Source organism: Ammospiza caudacuta, chromosome 4 (genome assembly GCF_027887145.1).
Source record: "Ammospiza caudacuta isolate bAmmCau1 chromosome 4, bAmmCau1.pri, whole genome shotgun sequence".
NCBI classification, from domain to species: domain Eukaryota; kingdom Metazoa; phylum Chordata; class Aves; order Passeriformes; family Passerellidae; genus Ammospiza; species Ammospiza caudacuta.
In genome coordinates this window covers 15,902,501-15,923,940 of record NC_080596.1, presented here as the reverse complement: position 1 = coordinate 15,923,940, position 21,440 = coordinate 15,902,501, and the positions used below count along the sequence as shown (strand labels likewise).

Genomic DNA, 21,440 nt, shown 5'->3' with positions numbered 1-21,440 from the left:
CCTGAGGCAACTAATCAATACAAGGGAAGTGTTCCTGCCAGTTTCAGGGAGCTCTGAGAAGAAGGAATTGGGATGTTAAGAGAAGCAGGGAGGCAATTGTCAGTAAGAACATTATGTTTCAAAGAATTAGGAGTCTTTCAAGTAAGTACAGCGTTAGCAGAAGTGGCACATCTGCAGCACAGAGATGTTAGGGTTGGATCATTGCGCTGAATGCGATCTCTTCTGCAAGGATGAAAGATGGCAAAAACTTGCCTTTCTTCCTAGTCTATGGGAATTTACCAACAAAACAACTAGCAATAAATGTGCAGAGATGAAATGAAGCAAAAAAAAAAAGCCATTGAAATATCTTAAGAACACTTTAGGTAATAATTTGTCCACTTAAAAATCTGGGCAGTTTTCTTCACTTGTGTAAATTTTGAAAATGGAACTCATAGATACAGTGAGGGACTTGTGCCTGCTTGAACCAGAACTGAACCTGGATTGTTTGTTTTTACTTAGTGACATCTAATTATCTTATAAATTGAATAAATTGTTCTTGTTCGTGTATATTTTATTAGTTTAGGCTTAATTACACTTGATGCTAACAGTGTTTGTTCCCCACTTTGTAAAACACTGGTGCATGTTAAGCTTTAGCTTTTTTCCAGCATTCCTGTGGCTGTTTTAGCTGAGCAGAGTTTGTCTGTTAACATGAAATCTGCAAATCATTTCAATCTCTCTTATATTTAAATTTACAACAGATTTATATGCTTTCATATTTTGGAATCTTTTATATTCTTCTTAATGCCTTAAACTTCTAAGTTTACGATGTCTGCTGAGTATTTTCTCCCACGGTTTTGGCAAGCCTCAATTTCCTCACTTTTCAAACTCTTGCCAAGACACAATTTGAATATAACTTGGAAAACCCCAACAAAACAAACAACAAAACCCCATGAAAATTTGATGTCATATTTATGTGGGTGTGGCTGATGACAAAATCTTCCAAAATAAAATAAATGTGCTGTGTGAGCGGTTATAAGCCATTGTCTGAGAGACACAAACTTTATAGAGAATCTGCGTCAGCAGCTAAGACTGGTTGGAAGCTGATGTTTCGTGTTGCTTTCTGTTTGGAATAAACTCTTCACCAAACAGTTAAATGGGTTTTCTGAGTGGCAATTATTCTGGGGGATTGCTTCTTTGGCCTAGTCTGTTGTTTCTGTTCAACCTGTGACTGATTGCTGCTCTGTAAGAGAGACCATATTGGCAAAAGGGATTGGATTATACAAGTAATGTGAGTTTCATTATGGGGGAGGGACTTTTAGTACTCAATGTGTTTTGGAGAGAAAATGACCAAACCTAGTCAGTCAGTCTTACTGTCATATCCCTTTTAGCTCCTAAGCTTCTATGCAAAAAATGGAATGTAGTATGCATTCTTAAAATGTATTACAGAGTGTAGGAAGCCAAAGTTTTAATGAGGACAGTGACTTCAGAGGTAACTAATGCTGCTTGATTGCTAACAGATTATTTTTCCTTTACATACAAAGTCCCTCCACATGAGCAGACTATAAGTCTCAGTGACACAGGAGTCACTAAAATGCACGTACTGGGCTAAATATAATGTATAACAGGTTTTGCAAGTACCAAAATGTGTAATGGTTTCCATTCAAGGCCTCTCAAGTACTGAAATTTTTAAGTGTGCCTGCTGTCAATAATGATCTTGGAGGCGATTGACTGAAAGAGTTGCCAGTTATCTCCTTTCCAAGTCTTGTCAGGAAGGTGATGGCTGGACAAGTCAGTCATTTTCCACAACATCTTCTTTACTCATAAGTGACTGCTCCATTAACTTGATGATTAAGTGAATGCTGGACTCATATTTGTGTGTTGCATCTCTTGGAGCTGCCTATAAAGGAGCAATGTTGAATAACTTAATTATGTAGCGAGTATGGTTATGGGATTTTTGTATCTTTTGCACTTGGCTGAAGGGAGCTGTCCTGGAGAAGAAAGCTCCTAGTGCAATTTGAGCAAGTTGGAGCAAGGGCAGATGGAAGTTTCCCTTGTGGCAGGCCTGCTAGACTCAGCTGGCACAGTGCTGTGAACAGGGCCTTACATGGAACTTGTGGCAAATTCAAGTTCCACCACAACTCAGATTAACAGCACTGTCATTAAAAATATAACAATAAAGAAAAAAAAAATCAATATGAAATCTCAGTTACCGTATAGAGGGTGTGTTTTGGCAGGAAATGAAACTAGGGAGAAAAGAATTAGATGTCTCGTGTAAGTGGCACTTTCTAACCACTTCTGTGAAAAGATGTTAGGTTGGGTTTTATTTAGGATCCAGATAATTTCAGAATATCTTATGTGAATTAATAAAATCTGTGAGTCACTGTATTTCTTTTAGTCAGAAAGAAATTATCCTCACTTACATTAGGCACTAAGATTAGCTATTTTTGCAATACACCATGTAGCTGTTGCTTACAAATCCTATGGTATGCAACACGTAGAGGTGAGTGGAAGTAGCATGCCAGTGCTGAAATTAGTAATAACCAATTCAATGTTATTTCTAATAATTTTAAAGCTGGTGAGTGCTGTGGGGGGGAGGTCAGGGAAATCATGAACTGGTTGAATCTGGTACGTTTATCTTGGTAGGAAAGATGGATTCATAACTTAGATGTCTGTTTCTTTTTTATACTAGAAAGGACAAATGTATTTTGGGATAAAATATGGTTATAAAGTTTTGAATTCCTCTTGATGTGGAAGAAAAAAAGGTTGTTTATTTAATGGGAAAGACTTAATCTGCTATAAAAGATAATGGAGCTTGAGGCATTTATCAGCCTTCCTGGAGAAACATAATACCTTGCAGGGCTGGACCTGAACTGCTTCTGCTATCAACAAGTAATTAGCAGACAGAGCACATTGTTGATCAAGATCTGACTAAAGGACACTCTGAATCTATTCCTTCTGGTTGCTTTTTCTTTCTTTGCAGAAGAGAGATGAAAAAGATTGTAAATTGTTTGCAGGTTTTTCTGAGGATGTACTCTTAAATTTTTATTTTAAAATTGCACCTTTTATTTTCATCAGTATGGTTTTCTTGGCTGAGGAAGAAGAGTTTTTTTGCCTCCCATACATTAGCCTTAGAGAATGACCCTTTGTTAATAATAGCTGCACACTGTGGGTGAGGCCAAAAGGAAGTATGAGGTTGAGCTGGAGTATTGCAAACTTTAGATATTTGCTCTTGACTACCCTTTTCATTGTATAATTCTCCCCAGTGATTTTATTCATGAAAAATGTGAAGAATTCATCTGATTCTTCTCATGATGCACCATGTTCCTGCTGTTTGGTTTTGTATTTTTTTAAACTCCATGGAAAACTTGTCTCATGATTAGTCACTGAAATTAAATTACCTCTTGACATTTACACCATTTGTTTTCCTGCCTGTCTGTCAATCTAAGTGGGGTTTGCTTGTTTGTGATGCTTTTGTTTGTTTGCTTTAAGTGCTCTTCCTGAAGAGGGTCTGTCAGACTTAGCTGCTACATGTGTAGGTAAGTAGAGAAGGAAATAGGAGATACAGAGGATGTCATTATCTGTAATGCTATTCCCTGCCTTCCTTAGATCACTGTAGATTGCTCATGGTCAGGCAGGGAGGCAAAAGGAAAAACTGGCAAAAATGGGCAGGACCCAGGTGATCAGATTTCTGTGATGGTAGATATTAAAGTCTTTCAATGTGGGATTAGAGAGGTTTTGTAGTCAGTCATTTCCAACGCTGTGTTCTTGGACTGGTCAAGCCTGTAGGAAAGTCTTGGGTAGGTGAGGACCAGTCCTGGTGAGAGCTCTCCAAAAATCAGGCTTTGTGGATGTGGCTGCTGGAGTGAAGATGATTATGGGCTATCACCTATGGAGACCAGAGGGTGGCTGGCACTATTTTCTTGGTTTCCAAACCATGGTAGCCCAAGCTTTGTGTAACACACCGAATATTTTTCAGGACTGTGTAGAAATGTTTCCTCATTTTTGCAAAAGACTGCAGAAATCTTAAGTCTTTCACAAGTCAGTGATTTATTTTCCTCCTTGTTTGTGGATGTTTCCTCTTGAAGATAGCAGTTGAGCCAAGAAAAATTGTATTGGTCATGGGTCTGCTTAACATAAATGTGTTATTAAGAGATGTCTGAACAGTTGAGCTTTTCATCTTTGTCCAAAGAGATCACTCAAGAAGTGCATGCCTAAAAATCTATGCCTTTCCATGCCTAAAGATTCTTGTAGGAAGCAGCTGAGACCCATGACTGTATTTGCCATGAAAAAATGCCTTCAGGTAGTAGAATGGGAAGTTGCACTTTTACCCATGGCTTGCCAAGACAATATTTTGTAATAAAGCAGCATCCATATAAAAATAATTTGGATGATCACAACAGCCTCCAACTGTTTGTAACTAATATGTTCTGCAGTCAGCCACTGTTTTCAAAGCTCTTATATTTCAGGTAAATAATTAAAATGTTCTCTCCATAACTGCTTTTTTTTGGTGAGCATTGAAACAGTGTGTAGGTTCTTCCATATGACTGGTGGGCATTTGCCATTCATACTCTCAAGTAAAAACCCTCTACCCATATCTGGTTTAACCAGTAAAACCCGTACAATACCTTTCTGGAAGTTCAGGGGCTCGTTAGCTAGCATGTAAATTGGGGTGCCATTGACGTTGCTTATTTATTTTAAGCTGTGTCTCTAGTTATTTAGCAAAAGACTTGAAGGAACAATCTGAAGTTGGCCACAGTTTATCTTCACTTCTTAAAATAGCAGAGATACCTCAGTGGCATGATCTTTGGTGACATTTTAATTCTATTGGCACACTTTGAAATAGCCAGCTGGGACATCACAGGCAGACATCAGTTTTGAAGCCTTTCAGATACCATCTAAATGCCAAGCTTTTGAGTAGTAAAATAAAGCATTTATATATAGATTAAACACACAGTAATCAGAAGTGCATTGCAACACATGTCAGTAATTGTGAACAGCTGCATCAGAGCAATGCAGCTGTTAGAACTCCTTCATGGCCCAGATTACATGTATTTGGTCCAAATTACTCATGGGTATAAATGTGTGCTTTTGGGGTGGAATACAGAGAGTCATTTGGGACACTTTCATTTGCTGAAATCGGTCCCTGATTACATTTTATTAAGAGAGTGCATGATATAAGGAGGCTCACAGACATGTCTGAAAATAATATAACACAGATTTTGCAGAGCAAACAAATGCCACTGTAAGAATTGCATGGTGCTTGTGTGTCTAATATGCTGCAGTTCTGCTGCCTCCCTTCAGGCCTTAGCTGGATCTGCAAAACACACAGTGCTGCTACAGAAGTACCTTATCATGGAGTGTCTGGGCTTGGAAAGGATCTTAAAGATCTGGCTCCAAGCCCTGTCCCTTGCGTATGAACACCTCTCACCTAGACCAGGTTACTTGGAGCCCTATCCAACCTGGACGTGAAGACTTCCAGGGGTGGGGCATCCACAGCTGCTCTGGGCAACCTGTTCCAGTGCCTCACCACCCTCCGAGTAGAGAATTCTTGTCATTCAGTTTAAGGCCATTACCTTTGTGGACAGTTCCTCACCATTTTTCTAGTAGGCTTCCTTCAGCTTTTGAAAGGCTGCAGTAAGGTCACTCTGGAACCTTTTCTCCAGGCTGAATAACCCAACTCTCTCAGCCTTTCCTCATAGGAGAGGTGCTCTATCCCTCTGATTATCTTGGTGAGCCTCCTCTGGACCCAATCCCAGTCCATGTCCTTCCTGTGCTGGGAGCTCAGAGCTGGTGCAGCCCTGCAGGTGGGGTCTGAGCAGAGCAGAGGGGCAGAATCCCCTCCCTCCCCTGCTGCCCACACTGCTCCGGATGAGCCCAGGACACATTTGGCTCTCTGGGCTGCAGGCATGTGTTGCCAGCTCATGTCCAGCCTAACAGGGTAGCAAACCATTTACAAAATGGAAACAAGAATGCCAGGAGTGCTGTAGCCTCTGCTTTCATCCCAGTGTGCAGCTATAAAAACAATTTGTAGTAACAGCAAATGTTATTCTGTGCCTGTTGCTGAGAGATGTTTTGTGCCAGTGAATGCTTGAGGACTGGAACATGAAGTTGACGAAATTCTTTCACTGTGATGGAAACCAGTCTTGTCATTGTTGTTGTCATCATGCTGCCTTGTGTCTTGTTTTTCCCTTGGGGTTTTTATTAGAGGAAGTTTTCAGCAGCCTCTGATTCAGCTGTAGAAAGTTATGTCCTACAAAGGAGACCAAGAGCAAAGCTGTCAAGTTCTCAAGCTAGGAAATACAGGGGAAGCCTGTATTGGTGTGGGGAGCTTTGCTTTGGAAGTCTGATGTGCTTTGCGTGCACTGTAATTTCCTAAGGAATGCAACAACACAGATCTGGTTTTGACTGTGCTACTAATTTACAAAGACCCTGATTAAAAGCTTCCTGAGAATTGCATAACTGTACTGTCTGTAGTGCTTTGGGACACTGATCTTTTATTTTTTGTTTCATCTCTATACTAGTTATGTAAGGATAAGTGTTTTTAGAAAGATCTCAGAAAATCAGTGAAACAATGACCCTCTGCAAATATTAGGCTGAGCTTTCTTGCTAATGCTTTTAGGGTCTTGTGCTAGGGTTAAGTCAAATGTCCATCAAATTCAACAGTCTAGTGAGACTGCCAGAAAGATAGTGAGCTTGAAGAAATTTGACCCAAGTCCTAAAGTATTCTGATCAAAAAGTTTTTCAAGTCCTGTTGGTTGACTTGCCAGAACCTGAAGTAGCCCTGGGATCTGGCAGTTGCTCAGCAGTAATGCGTCAGCAGTGGTGCTTCCTGCACTCCTGGTCAAGTCCAGATAAATGGAAAAGCTTGCATTTTGGAAAGTTTAAACATTTCTTAAAATATTACTCTCCTTATCTTTGAATTTGAATGGCATGTGAATATATTTGAGAGAGACACTTTTGTCTGCTTTTTCAGAAAGTGGGGCAGGGTGGATTGTATTTGGTGTTATCTGGACTGTGGGACATGCTTGATAGTGTTTATTTGAAATCTCCTGAAAATTGACAGGAACAACATTAAGAATGGAAAAATTATTTTCACTGTTTTTTCTACTCTGGGTTCTTAGTGGGTCAAAATATTATCAAGTATGGGTAGCTTACCTGACCTAAGGATGCCAAAGTTCATTTTATCTCAGTCAGCTGTGTAATCTGTGTCCTTTTTTCCTTCATAAATACTCATCTCATTATTTGGGTGCCATGAATAATGTTACTTGTCTCTATTTACACTTTTGTTTTCCCACTGCAGACTATGCCCCACACCTGTTGCTTTCCTTTGAAAAACACATCTCTCCAACATGCATGGTTTATGATGCTAACTTGCAGGCATTCTTTAATTATAAAAGGATATGTGGTGATCTGTCAAGGGACAGTTGTCTCTAAATGGATTAAAAGAAGCTTACATGGTTTATATATGGGCTATGCCCTTCATATGCTGAAAATAGTTCAAGTTGGCTTGAACTGTCCACATAGTGTATTTAGTACCTATGCAGGTACCTGATTATTTTCCTAAGCTCAGATAGTTAGTTTTGCACCTCTGTGTATGTGGGATGTAAAGAATAGGGAAAAAACCCTCAGAGAAGTGAGTGAATTGACAAGTGTTGTTAGATAAACTGTTCCCAAGCTCCAGCCCACAGGAAAGAATGAGACACTGATTAAATAAAACCTGTCCTCTGCCATGCAAGTTCTCAGCTGTTGAGAGTCAAAATTTTAGTGTCCTGACTCATCAGCTCTTGCCACCTTCCTCTAGTAAACAGTAAAATGAGAATAAATTAATGATTGGCTGTTTGGAAAATAAATGTCTTCCTGAACAATAGCGATAATGTCATGAAAGCATAGCAGTATAAGAAAGATGCCGTGTTTGGTAATGCTGGGAAAAGCAGGCAGGTTTTCAGGTATAAAGTATTTTCTAGAGGTCTGAAAAACTGCTAAATACAAATTGAGTAACACCACTGTGAGTTAAACTAGATATGTATCTGTTGCAGCACCTCACGTAAAAGTGAGCGGTAGCTGCAGAGTTGAGTGTCCAAGTACAAGCTGAATTTCACAGCTGCACTGTTTTAAGGGCTTTTTTCCACACAATTTTTTTGAATAATTACTGCCTTTGATAAATTCCAGGATATTGTCAGTAGAAAGTCATGTCTGTGGCACAAAACCCTATGAGGTAATAAAAACACATACTGTGCCTGTCAAATATTACTCACTTCGGCTATGAGGCAAGATGAAAGTAATGTTTGCAGCATTGTGACAGATCTCAACAGGCTTTGTGATGATCAGATGTTTTCCATCAGTGATTAGCTGCCCACAAAAGCAACTTAATTCATATGCTGTGAGTGTGCTGTGACTGTTACCCCCTAAGTATTTTGAGCTGAGAAGGATTAAAGGTATTTTTTTCAAAAACTAGATGGTGGGAAAGGAAAACTTCATAGTTAGTGAGATCAGTTGGAGTCAGATGGGCTTATTAATTTTTCTCTTCTCTCATGGTTGTTGCAAACAGCAAAAGAATATGAGGACTTTGCTTTATGCACCTTCACTTAATAATTGGGTCCTTGGACAATTTATTGACTGCTGGAATGAACTGTTAAAGGTCTCTGCTGCTTACTTGCTCAGCTTTTGCAGAAAACAAAATAATTTCCAGCTGCAGCTCATAGTGTGATAGTTTATCTTTGACTTTTCTCTCCCTTGAAGGCATGGTGAGACGTGTTGGACAGGTTAACTTGAGGTCTTGATACACAGTTGAAAGGAAAGCAAAATACAAGAAAACTGCCAAACTGAAGTGTTAGATATCTAGAACTGTAGCAGACAGCTATGCTAAGACATAAATGGCTTTTCTCAGCATGTTAGACCTGTAATACATTTTAGTAAGCCAATAACCTTAAATATATAACCATAAAAACAATACATGGAAATGATGAAGTGCAAGAGAAGCAAGGGTCTGTAGTGGAAAAGGTTACAGCTTCTGGCAAAGTGCGTGCTCATTAAATTGATAGAGTAATAATTCTGGCATGTGGTTTTTAGTGCTTCAGCTGTGCTACCCACAGCCAGTGCTACCTGTGGTGGTTTTCCCTTTGGGAATGGCCTGTGGGAGCCCCTCAAACATCTGCTGCAATGAGGGCTGGTTCAGGTGTGTGCTGGTATTATGTTAGGTCATTGGTTGGAGACAGCAATGACAGAACTCTGAGGATCTTGTGACAAACAACTGGGTTTATTGTTCAGTGCACCCTTTTATAGGGGGTTCAGAATTCCTGTGCTTAGACAACTGATTGGCTGGGGTCTCTGCACCCCCCAGCTTGCTGGCCAATGCTATGTCTGCATTTAGGATTGAATGGGATTGGCTGGGGGTCCTCTCTTTGGGTTCAAATCTATCTTAGCATTGCTCACCTCTAGGGACTTTGGTGCTGTTGAATCAGGGACAGATAAAATGACTCCACGGTTCAGATGGTGAAAAAGAGGTACTTTATTAAGAGGTGGTGTCCTTTTACAACCAGGATGGCTAAGGTGAAATCTGATTGATCTCAAAGTAAAACCTTTCACACTATTAGTGAACTATGAACAGAGCTCTCTGAAGGTACATATCTATAAACAACATGAACAGAAAGAGAGATAATAATTGTTTTCATTCTTCCTCTCTAAGTTTCCCAGGCCTGAAGCCTGGGAGAATTCTCTTTGACTGAACTGAGAATCTCCACAGGACTTGTTTATTTGTTTTCTATAATGAACTGGGCTTAGCCGAATTGGATTTCTGTTCAAGACCAGATTTATGTCTCCAGCTACAGACCACTGGCTGCAGAGTCCCTGTGGTGGAAAGGCCCCTGACAGCCTTTGTGGCACTTTTCCAGTCAGGTCCTGTGCTCATGCACCTTGAGGATGAGTATTCATCCCTTGCTCTGGGGTGACATGGGAGGGAAGAGAGGGGACTGAGAGGCTGAGAAGGACAGAAAATTGACTGGTTTGCTACTGGGTCCCACTGAGAAGTCAGACAAAAACTTAAAGATATTCCTGACCTTAATGGGAAACAACTGAATCCATAGTGTGTCCTAGTAAAACGAGTTTATCCTTTTAAAAATAGATTATCAGCATCTTTCTTTATTAGTAACTGCTGCCATGTCTCTGGGTTTTCTGGAGCAGTTATTTCCAACAGCCATGCAGTTGTGGTAGGCCATCCACATATCTGCATTTTGTAGTTAGGATGATGCACAGCTTGAAACACCACAGATGGAAATTGAGAAAGCTGAATTATTAGGTTGCTCCTTATATCACCCGAAGTCAGGAAGAAGCAGGAGGTGGTAGGGCAGCTGGGATTTTGTCAGATTTCAGGACAATGCTTTTAGAGTCTGGATGGGTGACACCACTTCCCATGCTGCTGACCTAGTGAAGGACAGGGCTCTTTGCTGTTGCTGCCTGACGCCTCAGAAAGAGTTTTCATCCCATTTGGTTAATTACACTTCCACTGTCCTCCTCAGACTTCCTGGAAGTGATAAATGGGTGAGCTGCTTTGTAGAGGAGAGGTGTTCTTAGTTCCCAGAAGAAGTAAAATATAAACTAACAGCTCTCTAAATTGCCAGATTCTTCATTTGAGGAAAAAATGCTCATTCCCACACACATGCTTAAGGGAAAAAAATAAAAACCAAATAAGGGCATGTTGGGGATTGGGGAGCTGTTTGTGGTGAATTTCCAGTTAAAATAGATATGACTACACTTTTGAGTTTATTTAAACAAAGGAGGTAATTTAAAAGGAGGTAATTTAAACATTAGTCACCATATTGTGGAAAGCACTGGCCAAAATAATTCAGTGCTTAGTTTTGAATTTTTTAAATTATTACTTAGATTTGATGACAGACTGAATTCGACGTGAAGCTGAGCGCCTTTTTTTAAGTGTTTTGGAGGACTGACTAGATCTGTGAGTTACTTAGACCAATGCTTTTCTTTAAGATGTCCATTTTTAAAAGGTAACTTGCTGTGTTAAAATTATTATCTAATAAGCACTGATAAACAAAATCAAATGTGTAACCTACAGTTTATTAGAAAACCAGATAATAATACCTTAGCTGTTATGTCAATACTATTACTTAGCAAGACAGCTTTAGGAAGGCCTAAAGAAAAGAAAAATGTAGTTTCAGCAAGGCATAACTGATAAAAATTATCTTGATTATTTAGTCATGCTGAGCTACCACTTGTATCTAGGCTGCTTTATGACTTTTCTAAGACAACTGACGGCAATCTGCCATACGGGATTGTAGGGCATTGGCAATACTTGGTACTGGGGATGCTTTACCTGTCCAGGCTTTAGCTGGGGGAGTCATGGACAGCTGTGTGCAGATGTGCTTTCCTAGTCAGGGCTAGCCATAACATGGGAACTCCAGATTGCTAAACTTTCTGCCTTCCTGGAAGCAAAAAGCATGTTTTTAAAAACCTCTGACAGAAGGTAAGTGAGATAAATTCCATGGTATTTTTCCTTAGCTTTTTGTTTGGTTTTGGTTTTGCTGTAATAGAATAAAATATTATCTGCCTGCACTTAAATTCTCTTTACAAATGTATTGGTAGGGTTGCCACAGACCACAGGAATGAGACTATGAGGAGTAGTTGTCTTTGGGAGGTCTTAAAAACAACTAAACCTTTGTGGGTAGGAATACCAAAGCAGAGGGCAGCTTTTTTCTTTTCTAAAATATCAGCACTGTTTATTTTAACACATAATGATGAAATCACAAACCTTATTTAAATTTAAGAGGAGAGACCTAAATTTGATTTGGCCAACTATCAAGCAGCCAGAGAAGCAAGAACATAACTTTTCTTTCTTTTACCTGACCTAGTGCTTCATTGTACTCTGCTGTGCTGGGGGAGGCACACTATGAGGATGTGAAGTATTCTATAGTGCAAACCAAATGAACACGCATTCTATTAATTTATCCCCTTTTAAACTTAGGGAAAGTGTAGCATCTGTTGAGAGTGACTCACAAACTAGCTCTGTTCTAGTGCCCAGCCACCCTCTGGGTGCAGCACTGACATTTCCGCTCTTTGATTGTAATTAACGCTATTTGTCATAATTTGGTATGTTCAATTAAATGTAACCTAGCACAATAAACTAGAACAAGGGGAATGACTGATGAAATAAAATGTTGACACCCATCTCTTAGCAACCACAATGACCAGAGTACAGATTTGAAAACATTGCTGTTTCTTAAGGCAAAAAGGAAAGAAACGTTTTTTTTTTTTTTTTTTTTTGCAGTGACTGCTACAGATTCCAATTTTCATTGAGTTCTAGTTTATGATGGTTTTGCTGCCTCTGCTTTTCCATGTGTTGGGATGTGAGCAGGTTTGCCATCTCAAGGCCACAGATGCTTGCCCTGGCAAGATTGCTGAAGTGCTGATGTACCAAGTGATGTTGCCTGGGGCAGTGTGTGCTTCTATAAAATTGTGGGAAACACAGTTGTATGTTTTTGTATTAATGTATGCAAGGAAACCATTTCTGAAAGTGTGTAAGTTGCAACAAGAAGCAAGCTTAACAGTTTTCCTGTTTTTCTATTGTTGTGAGCCAGAGCAAAATTGGTAAGAAATTAATTGGATCTGTGATGGAGAAGGGGCTTGTGTTTAAGGAAGAAAAGAAATATATTTGGATTGTTCCTTTTTCTATACTTTAAATTATGTCTATGTTTGTTTTTATTCAGATAACCCCTAGTGAAAGTCATGGCTTGTTACATATGTTAAATGCTTTCTGCTTGTCATCTTTGTTCCATGAGTTGGCTAATTTACAGAAAGAAAATTTATTTAGCTTTCTCTCCTGTCAGTTGAAGTAAAATGAAGCTAACCCACAGAAATGCAGACTACAATGGCAAGACCATGAAAAATTCAGGTTTTCACAAGGAAGATCTGACCAGTGGCTTTTCAGGAATGTAGCATCTGCTGCCAAAACTTGTCTCCTGATGATTCACCAGCTAGGGAAAAGGAGTTAGTTTTGAAAATTAGAAGGGCAGGATGTGAGACTGGAAGGGAATCCTTCCTGTTTTCCATCCTTCTGTTAGAAAGGTTCAGTTCAGAACCACAAATAAAGTTCAGAGGAAATTTTCCATCATTGACTTCATTTAGTGGACTTGGCAGTGTTAGGTTTATGGCTTGGTTTGATCTTAAAGACCTTTTTCAACCTGGATGATTCTATTACTCACTGAAGGGGCTGCACCTTCTTGTTGTATTTCTCACAAGAGTTTGAACAATCCTTCTGATTACAGAAATATGAAAACAGGAAACACAGCAGCTATATTAGTACCAGAGTTGTGCATTCCCTTGTTTATAGAAGGGCTCATATAAGCACAGTTACCTTCTTGTGACTTCCCCATTGAATTCCTCATCTGCTTTTTCAGTTATGGGTACATTACAGTCCCCTGACTAAGGGGGTTTAAATGGGTGGGGGATGATGGGGCTTTAAATGGAGTTCAGCAGAGACAGCTCTGACATGTTATTTGGATTCTAGGTTCAATGAAGATTTGGAGGTTTAGTGGCTGAGGGTTTGCTTCCATAATGTTGATTATTGAGGTAACAGTGTTGCCATTGATGATCAGTCCTTGGAGGTCGTGTATCAAATTGTACTTACTGCAGAAGCATGAAGAAGTGTAGTTTTAGCTTTAATAATGTGATTTTCCACTTACTGGTAACTATAGAAGGATTCTGTCAAAATGCAAGTGTCTTTTTTTTTTTTTTTTTAACTGGGTGAAATACTTGGAAAATGAATGCATAATAGGGGAATTTAAAGAATGAATAGTTTTTGCTGGGCCTACTGCTTACAGTCAAGGGTGGACTAATTCATTTTCCTAATAAGGCTGCTCTGGAAGTTGGAATGTTTTGAATTACGTTAAATGTCATGAAAGTATTCGTCAGAGAGGATTGTCTTGTGGTATGTTTAGACAGCAAATTTGATCATGTTTGGTCAAAATGAGCTATTTACACAAGCTAAATATAGCTGGTTTTTTTCCTCCAATAAAAAAGAAATTACTGATGTAAAAGCTGTGCAAAAAATTGTGCGCTTTCATTTTCAGTAATAGTTTGTCCGTTAGCAATGACTGCAGCTGCTGTTTTTGTTGTTTATAATAATTCTTATGAAGTTTGATACAGTAATTGTTTGCCAAGGTCTTTTGTGTGAGTTGTTTATAATAAGCCTAAATACTGAGCTCTTATGTCTTTGCTTTGTTTGTATATTATTGAAAGTATTGCATAAACTAATATGCTGAACTGCTAGTTTTAAATCATTCAGAAATACCATGCTTCAAGCCATCCTGCTTTTTCTAGTAAGTAGTAACAGGGCAAGTGTGTCATCTCACTCTGAAAACCTTTATCATCAGTTATTCATACATTCAGTGGGACCAAACCTGCATGAAATCCTAATAATGTGTGTAATTGCTAGGTGGTGAGTGAAGTGCTAACAGCTAAGGAATATGCATGATTCTTCAGTTTAATTACTTTCTGGCTGTGCTGTTCAGTGATATCTATGAAAATATTGTGGGAAATAGCCCTGAAGGAAGGATTTTCTTAAATGTGTGTGTTGGATGTGTTTTGCTTTTCAGCTTGAAATGCGCATTTCCTTCTGTACTGTCTTGTGTAACCACCATGCATTTTTCACATTATGATCTTGGTAGCTCAGTTTGCTGGGTGAGCATTTTCCTTTTACAATATGGGATAAATCACAGATTTTTTAGTCTGATTATGGTCTGAAGTCAACAAGGCCAAGTTAAACTGTTTTCAGTATGTCTGGGGCACACAAATTTATGTCCTTGGTTCAACTATGTTTGTGCAGAAAATGTTATATTGTCTGTCTGTTTGAAAGGAACATCGTGAACATTTTGGTTATCAAGATTTTTTTCCCTCACCCTTTTTTTTTCTTTTTGTATGATATTTTTGAAGATGAATTTTGAAAAGTATGTCTTCTAATCATCTGGTAATAGTGGCATGAAATCATTTTTGCTCAGTGCTGTGTTGATGACTATAGAGGCAGTGTAATCCATTCCAAACTCAAATTTTATTATTTTGTAAAAAACAAAGAAAAATAATTATGTTCCTTTTATGTGACTTAAACAAAAGTCCAGCATTAGCAAAGAGAAGATTTTTTTCCTCAAGTATGAAATGTGGGAGTTGGCTTGAATAGTCCATATCTTCCTAATTCTTCCTATTGGTCCAGCTTAATAGATACATAAAACATTTATTTATAGATACATAAAACATAAAAGATATATTAAAAATGAACAACTATAATAAGGTAGAGATGGTCTTAAGAAAGAAATGTTTCTATATGTATTGGCATTATTTTCTCCCTTGTTGTTGCTTTTGTTGCTGCAAATTGGCAACTCTGCAATTAGGAGTGATTAATGATGCACCCCAGCGCTGTGAGGGGCCAGAGGTCAGGCTTTCACAGGCTGCACACTCTGTGGGAAAGGGGAGAAGGGACCTGTTCCCCAGAGCAGACAAAACTCTCTCTCTGTTGAGAATTGCTGTTGATGTGCACATAATGTGTGTCAGCAGCCATGCACGAGTGGGGAAGCCAAGTGCAGAACATCATCTTCTCATGCTATGCATTTTTTCCTTTATTTTTTCCTTCTTTTTTAATTTTTTTTTCGCCCTCCTGTCAGCATGGCACCTGGATTATATATATATTTCCCTTTTTTGGAAGGTAGATACTGAACTTGCATCAGGATTCCTGTTGCTGGGATCTGATGAGGCCTGAGGGCCAAATTAATTTGAGGGAAGGAATGAATAAACATTGTGAACAAAACAGTTAAGGGGGAAAAAAAAGAAGAAGACAGAATGAAAAATTAAAAAAAAGAGTTGTTACAAGGAACAAGTGTACCTAATTCAGTTGTAGCTGTCCATGTTTTTCTGGTAAAAACTGAAAAGCTGGTTTATGCAGTAGAAGAGGTTTTAAAATTGTAGCATCTGTTAGCTGATTTCCAGTTAAATGAACCTTTTTGCCTCCCTAGCAAATTGTGTTTTGGAAATGAGAACTCAGCTGCAGTTTTCCAAAACCGTATTCAGAAAATGTGTCAAAAATCCAGTTTTCTATGAGAACAGCATGAAAACACTCAAGTGTACCGGCAGCAATGTTTGCAAACAAAATGTTACTGTATCAGATTTTTTGCTGGATTTTTAATACTTTTTTTATTTTAGTGCATGTGTGTGTATTTCTGCATATAAGTATATGCAAATCTGAAAAAGAACCTCGATTGAATGAGATGCTTTTTACCTGTAATACGTTGCCATTTCAATTTAGATATAACAAAATCTGTCAATTCTTTATCTACTAAATCCTTTCCTTTGCCATACTTCCTTTCCTTCCCACCCCCAGTAGTCTCAATGTGCCCATTGTTTGGGAGAGATTTTTTTGCCATCTACTATAGAGTTGTGGTGACATTAACCTTATTTTTGAAAACCAATGACTGTGTAAAAATTTTCTGGATTATTTAACTTGCCAAGTTCTTTGGGAGTATTCATGTTATTCTAAAAGGAAGTGTTCTGTTTTAGGCCTGTATATGGGCTATGCACTATTTAAAATATAAATACTGATAGATTGATAAATTGATGAGAGCTGTGAAATTATGTGACACTTTCTTGTGAAAGAATGAAGAACAGAAAGCAGTTTGCAGTTGAAGTCTCTGAAGTGAAGATACAGAATTATGAATTTATAAATCTAATAGTACTTAATGCTAGATGCTAGATTTCCTAACATTGTGTCTGAAATTAATTAGTTCAGTTTTGCCTTTTTGTTGTATTAACAACAGTGTTGTAGATTTAACTTGAATACTTCTTGTTTCCTATAGAGGAAACAAAATTAAATATTTTATGGATGGATGGATGGATGTGGTGAACAGTGAAATGCTTAAACATTAAAAAAATATTTTTACTATTATGTTTGTTTTTTATTTTCCAGAGTGTCTTCTATACAAAAACCGGATCATTTTCATGTGACAAAGGTATGTTCATCATCAGAACCAAGAAATGTAGCATGTGGCACTAACTGTTACCCATCTGTCAAACCCTCTTGTGGATAAGCACCGGCATTCAGACTTTCAGTATAACGTGCTTGTTTTCCATTGTTACATTGAGAGTATTGCAGCATTTGGATCTTTGATTACCTTTTTCCCCCCCCCTAAAAAATAATAGAGAGGGCTGGAAATGATTATCAAAAAGAAAAAAAAAAGGTGAATAAATGTTACTCTCCAGCTCTTGGAACCTTTTTTTTTTTTTTAAGATATTGCTGGTGTTTTCCCTCTGTACCTAAGAGAGAAACAAGCAGGTAGAATTTTTTTGGCACTGATTTTTAAAATTTTTTGTGGGGATTTGTTTATTTTAATGGACACTGAAATCTTTCCTGGAATTTGAGAGAAGCCTATCCAAATACTGCAATTTCAGAGAATAAGTCCCTTCACTTTCCTTAAAGCCTTGGAGAATTACTTGTTCCTGAATTCTTCTAAATTTTTTATTCTATGCAACAGTTTGAAAATCCTGTTTCTGATAAAAATGCTGTTTGCAAACTTGAAAATACTTATAAATAGCCAGTACTTGAAAAGCCTCTGCAGTGGACATAATTAATTTGTAGTACATTACTGTTCTGCTGACCATGACCTTTAAAGGCCACAGTTTGGGGACAACAATGTTAAAACGTAGTTCCCAGCACAGAACCCCAAGCAAACAAGAAAATCAGGTTTCTTGAATGTATAATCTGACATGGGTGTGTGGAGACTTTGGGGAGTATCAATGTGCTCTGCTTCTGCTCTTAAAGGTCTTAGCAGCAGATCAATGTGTGAGCACTTGCACATTCCATTTGTGTATGGGGAACGTGCATATCTCAAATTGGGTTTGAGACATGGAATGTGGATTTTTCTACAAAGCTCTGGTTTTTTCCACATTACTTACCCGCTGGGTTTTGCAACAGAGCGGTTTTTCAGTTTCTTGTGAGTTTGATTTGTGGAGTGTCTGTTTTGGATATGGCAAGAGGAGCTAGCGTTGTGGAATTCCATATTGATTGTGCATGTTGGGATCATTCCCTCTCCTGAGATGCACGGCTCAGGTTGTTTTCCCATACATTTCACGGCTGCACTCTTGGTAAAGCTTGCTTCTGTGCTTCATGCCAGGTGGGTCATCTGCCCTGAGAACAGCTCAAACTCCCTGCTGAGGAATGTGCATGCGTTTGCCGTGGTTTTGTGTGTCTCTGTTTTGTTTTTCATCCCACGTAGGCAGAACCTACCGAAGTAGTTAAGCCTGTGCCCATTGCCTCTGCTGTCGCACCCAAAGCCACTGCCACAGCCAGCGTGGCTTTCAATAAGACACCGAGGCCGTTTGGAGCTGTAACCTCCTCCAAGGTCACCTCCATCCCATCACCGTCCTCCGCCTTCACGCCGGCGCAGGCTGGAGTGCATGCTAACGCCAAGCCTAACGCTGAGCCCTGGCCGCCTGCGCCGGCCGCTCCTAAACCTGCAGTTCCTGTCCCACGGCAGCACGGCGCCGCCGACGGCGCCCAGGACGCAGCCGAGGGGCCGCGACGAGGAGGCAGAGACAACCAGGGGGAGAGTAAACAGCAAAATGGGTAGGTGGGATTTCGTTTTTTGCTGTGAGGGTCTTTCCTCACAGGAAAAAAGCCGGGCTTGTTTGAGGGCCGAGGAAAACACAGCTTGGAGGAGTTGTTTACTCCTCAGAAATTACTTTAAAAGTGATGCTTCAAAGGGCACCAGATAGACTTTTGGTGATGGTTTTTCTCCTGAGTGACATGTCAGTTTATAGAGTGTCACGGCTAAATTGAACAAGGACCGTGGAATGCTTTACATGATGTGTTCTATCACCACGTTCTGGACCTTACAACAAGCCTGGTGTTAATTTCAATGTCCAGTCTCACTGTGTATTTTGACACCCAATACAGTGACTGAAAGCAGCAGGCACTCAAAAATGCAGAGCAGTCTGTCAAGAAGGGTCAGTGGGTGCTGTGGTGGCTGGGAATGAGACGCTCTGGAAGAACAACCGTGACCCTGGCAGAACCAGTAGAAAAATGTCCCAGAAGGGAGACAAAGAGACAGATATCTCACTAATTCTCTGCACAGCACAGGAGAAGTTTTAAGATGTTTTCTAGGAAGCTGATAGGGTTAAGTGGTTTTTTTGCAGTGCTATAATATAAATACCTCAACTTTAAATTTGACCTTCACCCCAAACAAGCAATGCAGATTTAAAACATGAGTAATTTCCTTATTAAAGTAATTGTTTATGTCGAAGTGGGCATCAGAGACTCAACATTTAAGGGACTGTTAGAGACATAAAAGGCTTTATCTAGTGTAGCATCTAGACTAGTAAACAAAAGATTAGTAAACTGAATTGAGCCCAGCAGCAGTCCTGGGAACTCACACCTGCAGCAAGATTTTGTCTGGCATTGCTTTGGATTCTCCCAGAAATTCCTGGGCAGAGTTTGGGAGCTGTAGCACCTCAGAGACTGGTTCCCAGTGCCTGCTGTGCTTGTGGGAGAGGAGGAGGCTGGGCATGAGCAGTCCCATGCCAGTTGGCCTCTGTGACCAGCAGTTGAATTAAGTAATAAAAAGGGCAGGATTGGAGCTGTAGGTTTCTCTTCAGTTTTAAGAATGTGAAACCTGGGCTTAAAAGCTAAAAGCTGTGGTTACTATTTCCCATCCCACAAAAGAAAGAGACTGGAAGAATAGGCCTTGTGCCTCTCTTCTCTGATATTCTTTTAGTGTAGAAAGTATATGAAGAACCCTACAGAGACATAAACATCCATGCCAACTAAAATACTGACTGAATTGCAGTTTCACTTGAGTTTCTTATGGGATAAAAAAAAACCCTACTTCTTTAGGTTCTTATTCCCTTTATGTTGTAGTACGAATATTTTCCATGTGTGGACTTATAGTGCAGCCCCTATGCATTTTATATTGCACTGTAGCCATGGTGACTTCCAGCCCTTTCTTAAACAGATGATGGCAGGAATCCACTCTGCAAAAATGGGTTGAAATTGAGAGATCCCAAGGACTTGCTCACTGCTGGTGCAGTTGTTGAATACACTTGGCAAACCCTCTCTTATCTTTCCAGGAATACTGTTTTAGCAAATAACTGTGTAAGGAGTATTCAAAAGCAGCAATTAGTACTGAAAAAGAGGAACAATAGCAACAAAATTAAGTCTCCTGGAAGGAAGTGCTGCAGGCACAGAATAAGCACTTTACAATCAAGATGGGATGACTGGGTGAGCACTGCTATGTGCCCTACCTTACTAACAGGATGAATAATACCATCAAAGAGGATGAATAATCACAGCTGAGAGGTGAGGAAATCCCTCTCTCACTGTCAGCCTTGTGGATCTAGTTTAGAAAAGTTTGTAAACATTTCAGATTTGTAAAAACCCACTTTATATTGCAGTCCTTCTTACAATATGGTGTTTGGGCTAAGTGTCCTGCAGTCCTAAGGCACAAACCAAAAACGAGTGGACAAACCCACTAAGGTGCTTATATTGGTCTGCTGCTACACTACTTAATTTTACCTAGAAAAGTTAACTTTCTGCAGTGATGCTTGAATATTTCCCAACTGAAAATGGTATCAATTACATCTATAAAATATCACAAACATTGAAGTTTGGAATAATTGACCAGTCTGAAATGAATTCCATTTTGTTTCTGTGGCTTGTTTGATTCATTTTCTCAAAACATGCAAAAAACCAACTTGTACATTGTTCATAGATGGCATTGCTTAGCAAATGCCGTTCTTTAGACATGCACCTTGTTATACTCACAATTTCCTCCCTTCCTCTTGGCTTCCCTCAAAAAACATTCAGGATATAAACTATTTGACTTCAGGATGAGAAAGGAAGTTTAATTTCCCTTGTTTAGTTCTGCCTTAGAAAGCGAGCAATTTGCCTTCACTAGCCTATGTGCATTTGCACTTTTATCAAGACCTTTTTGCCTGCTCTTGCATGAAGATGTGCCTGCTGCTTAAAACAGGTAAGATGTCCACAGACTTCACTCAGTTAAAGTTCAGCTGGACTAAGATTTTCTCTTATAGGTTCTCTTATGTTTGTAAGTTTGACTTATGTGATAGGTGGCTTTACCAGTGCTTGGATTTGGAAACTCCTGTACTATTTTAAGAAGCAAAGAATTAATTAACACATGAAATACTTTTTTTTCCCTTGCAGATAGCAGCAGCGACAAAGTTAGTATCAACAGCACTGGACTTGAATTATGGTTATTTTTCCTATTGGAATAACCAGCATGTATTCTGGTTTTGCAAAATTTCAGCTCTTACAGAGCTACATATTTAAATTTTGCAAACAGCTTCAGCTTTTCTCAGTATAATACATTATTTTATCTGCATTGGACATGATGTGACTTTGCTCTCCACTGCTACATTTTGCAGCTCATTTTTATCCTACAAAACACCTGTGTGGTGTT

General features: G+C 39.2%; 1 protein-coding gene across 9 annotated transcripts in view; it reads left to right on the top strand.

The window, feature by feature from the left end:
- PDLIM5 (PDZ and LIM domain 5) overlaps positions 1-21,440 on the top strand; it is a 142,484-nt gene that overhangs the window by 72,356 nt on the left and 48,688 nt on the right. For 6 of the 9 annotated variants that reach the window (XM_058804166.1, XM_058804168.1, XM_058804163.1 and 3 more), the window contains 2 exons: positions 16,937-16,979; positions 18,243-18,592. In XM_058804166.1, coding sequence (XP_058660149.1) covers positions 16,937-16,979; positions 18,243-18,592 — 393 coding nt within the window. Of the gene's footprint in view, positions 1-16,936; positions 16,980-18,242; positions 18,593-21,184; positions 21,202-21,440 lie in introns of all 9 variants that reach the window. The other 3 variants (XM_058804171.1, XM_058804170.1, XM_058804172.1) reach the window with 2 other exon arrangements.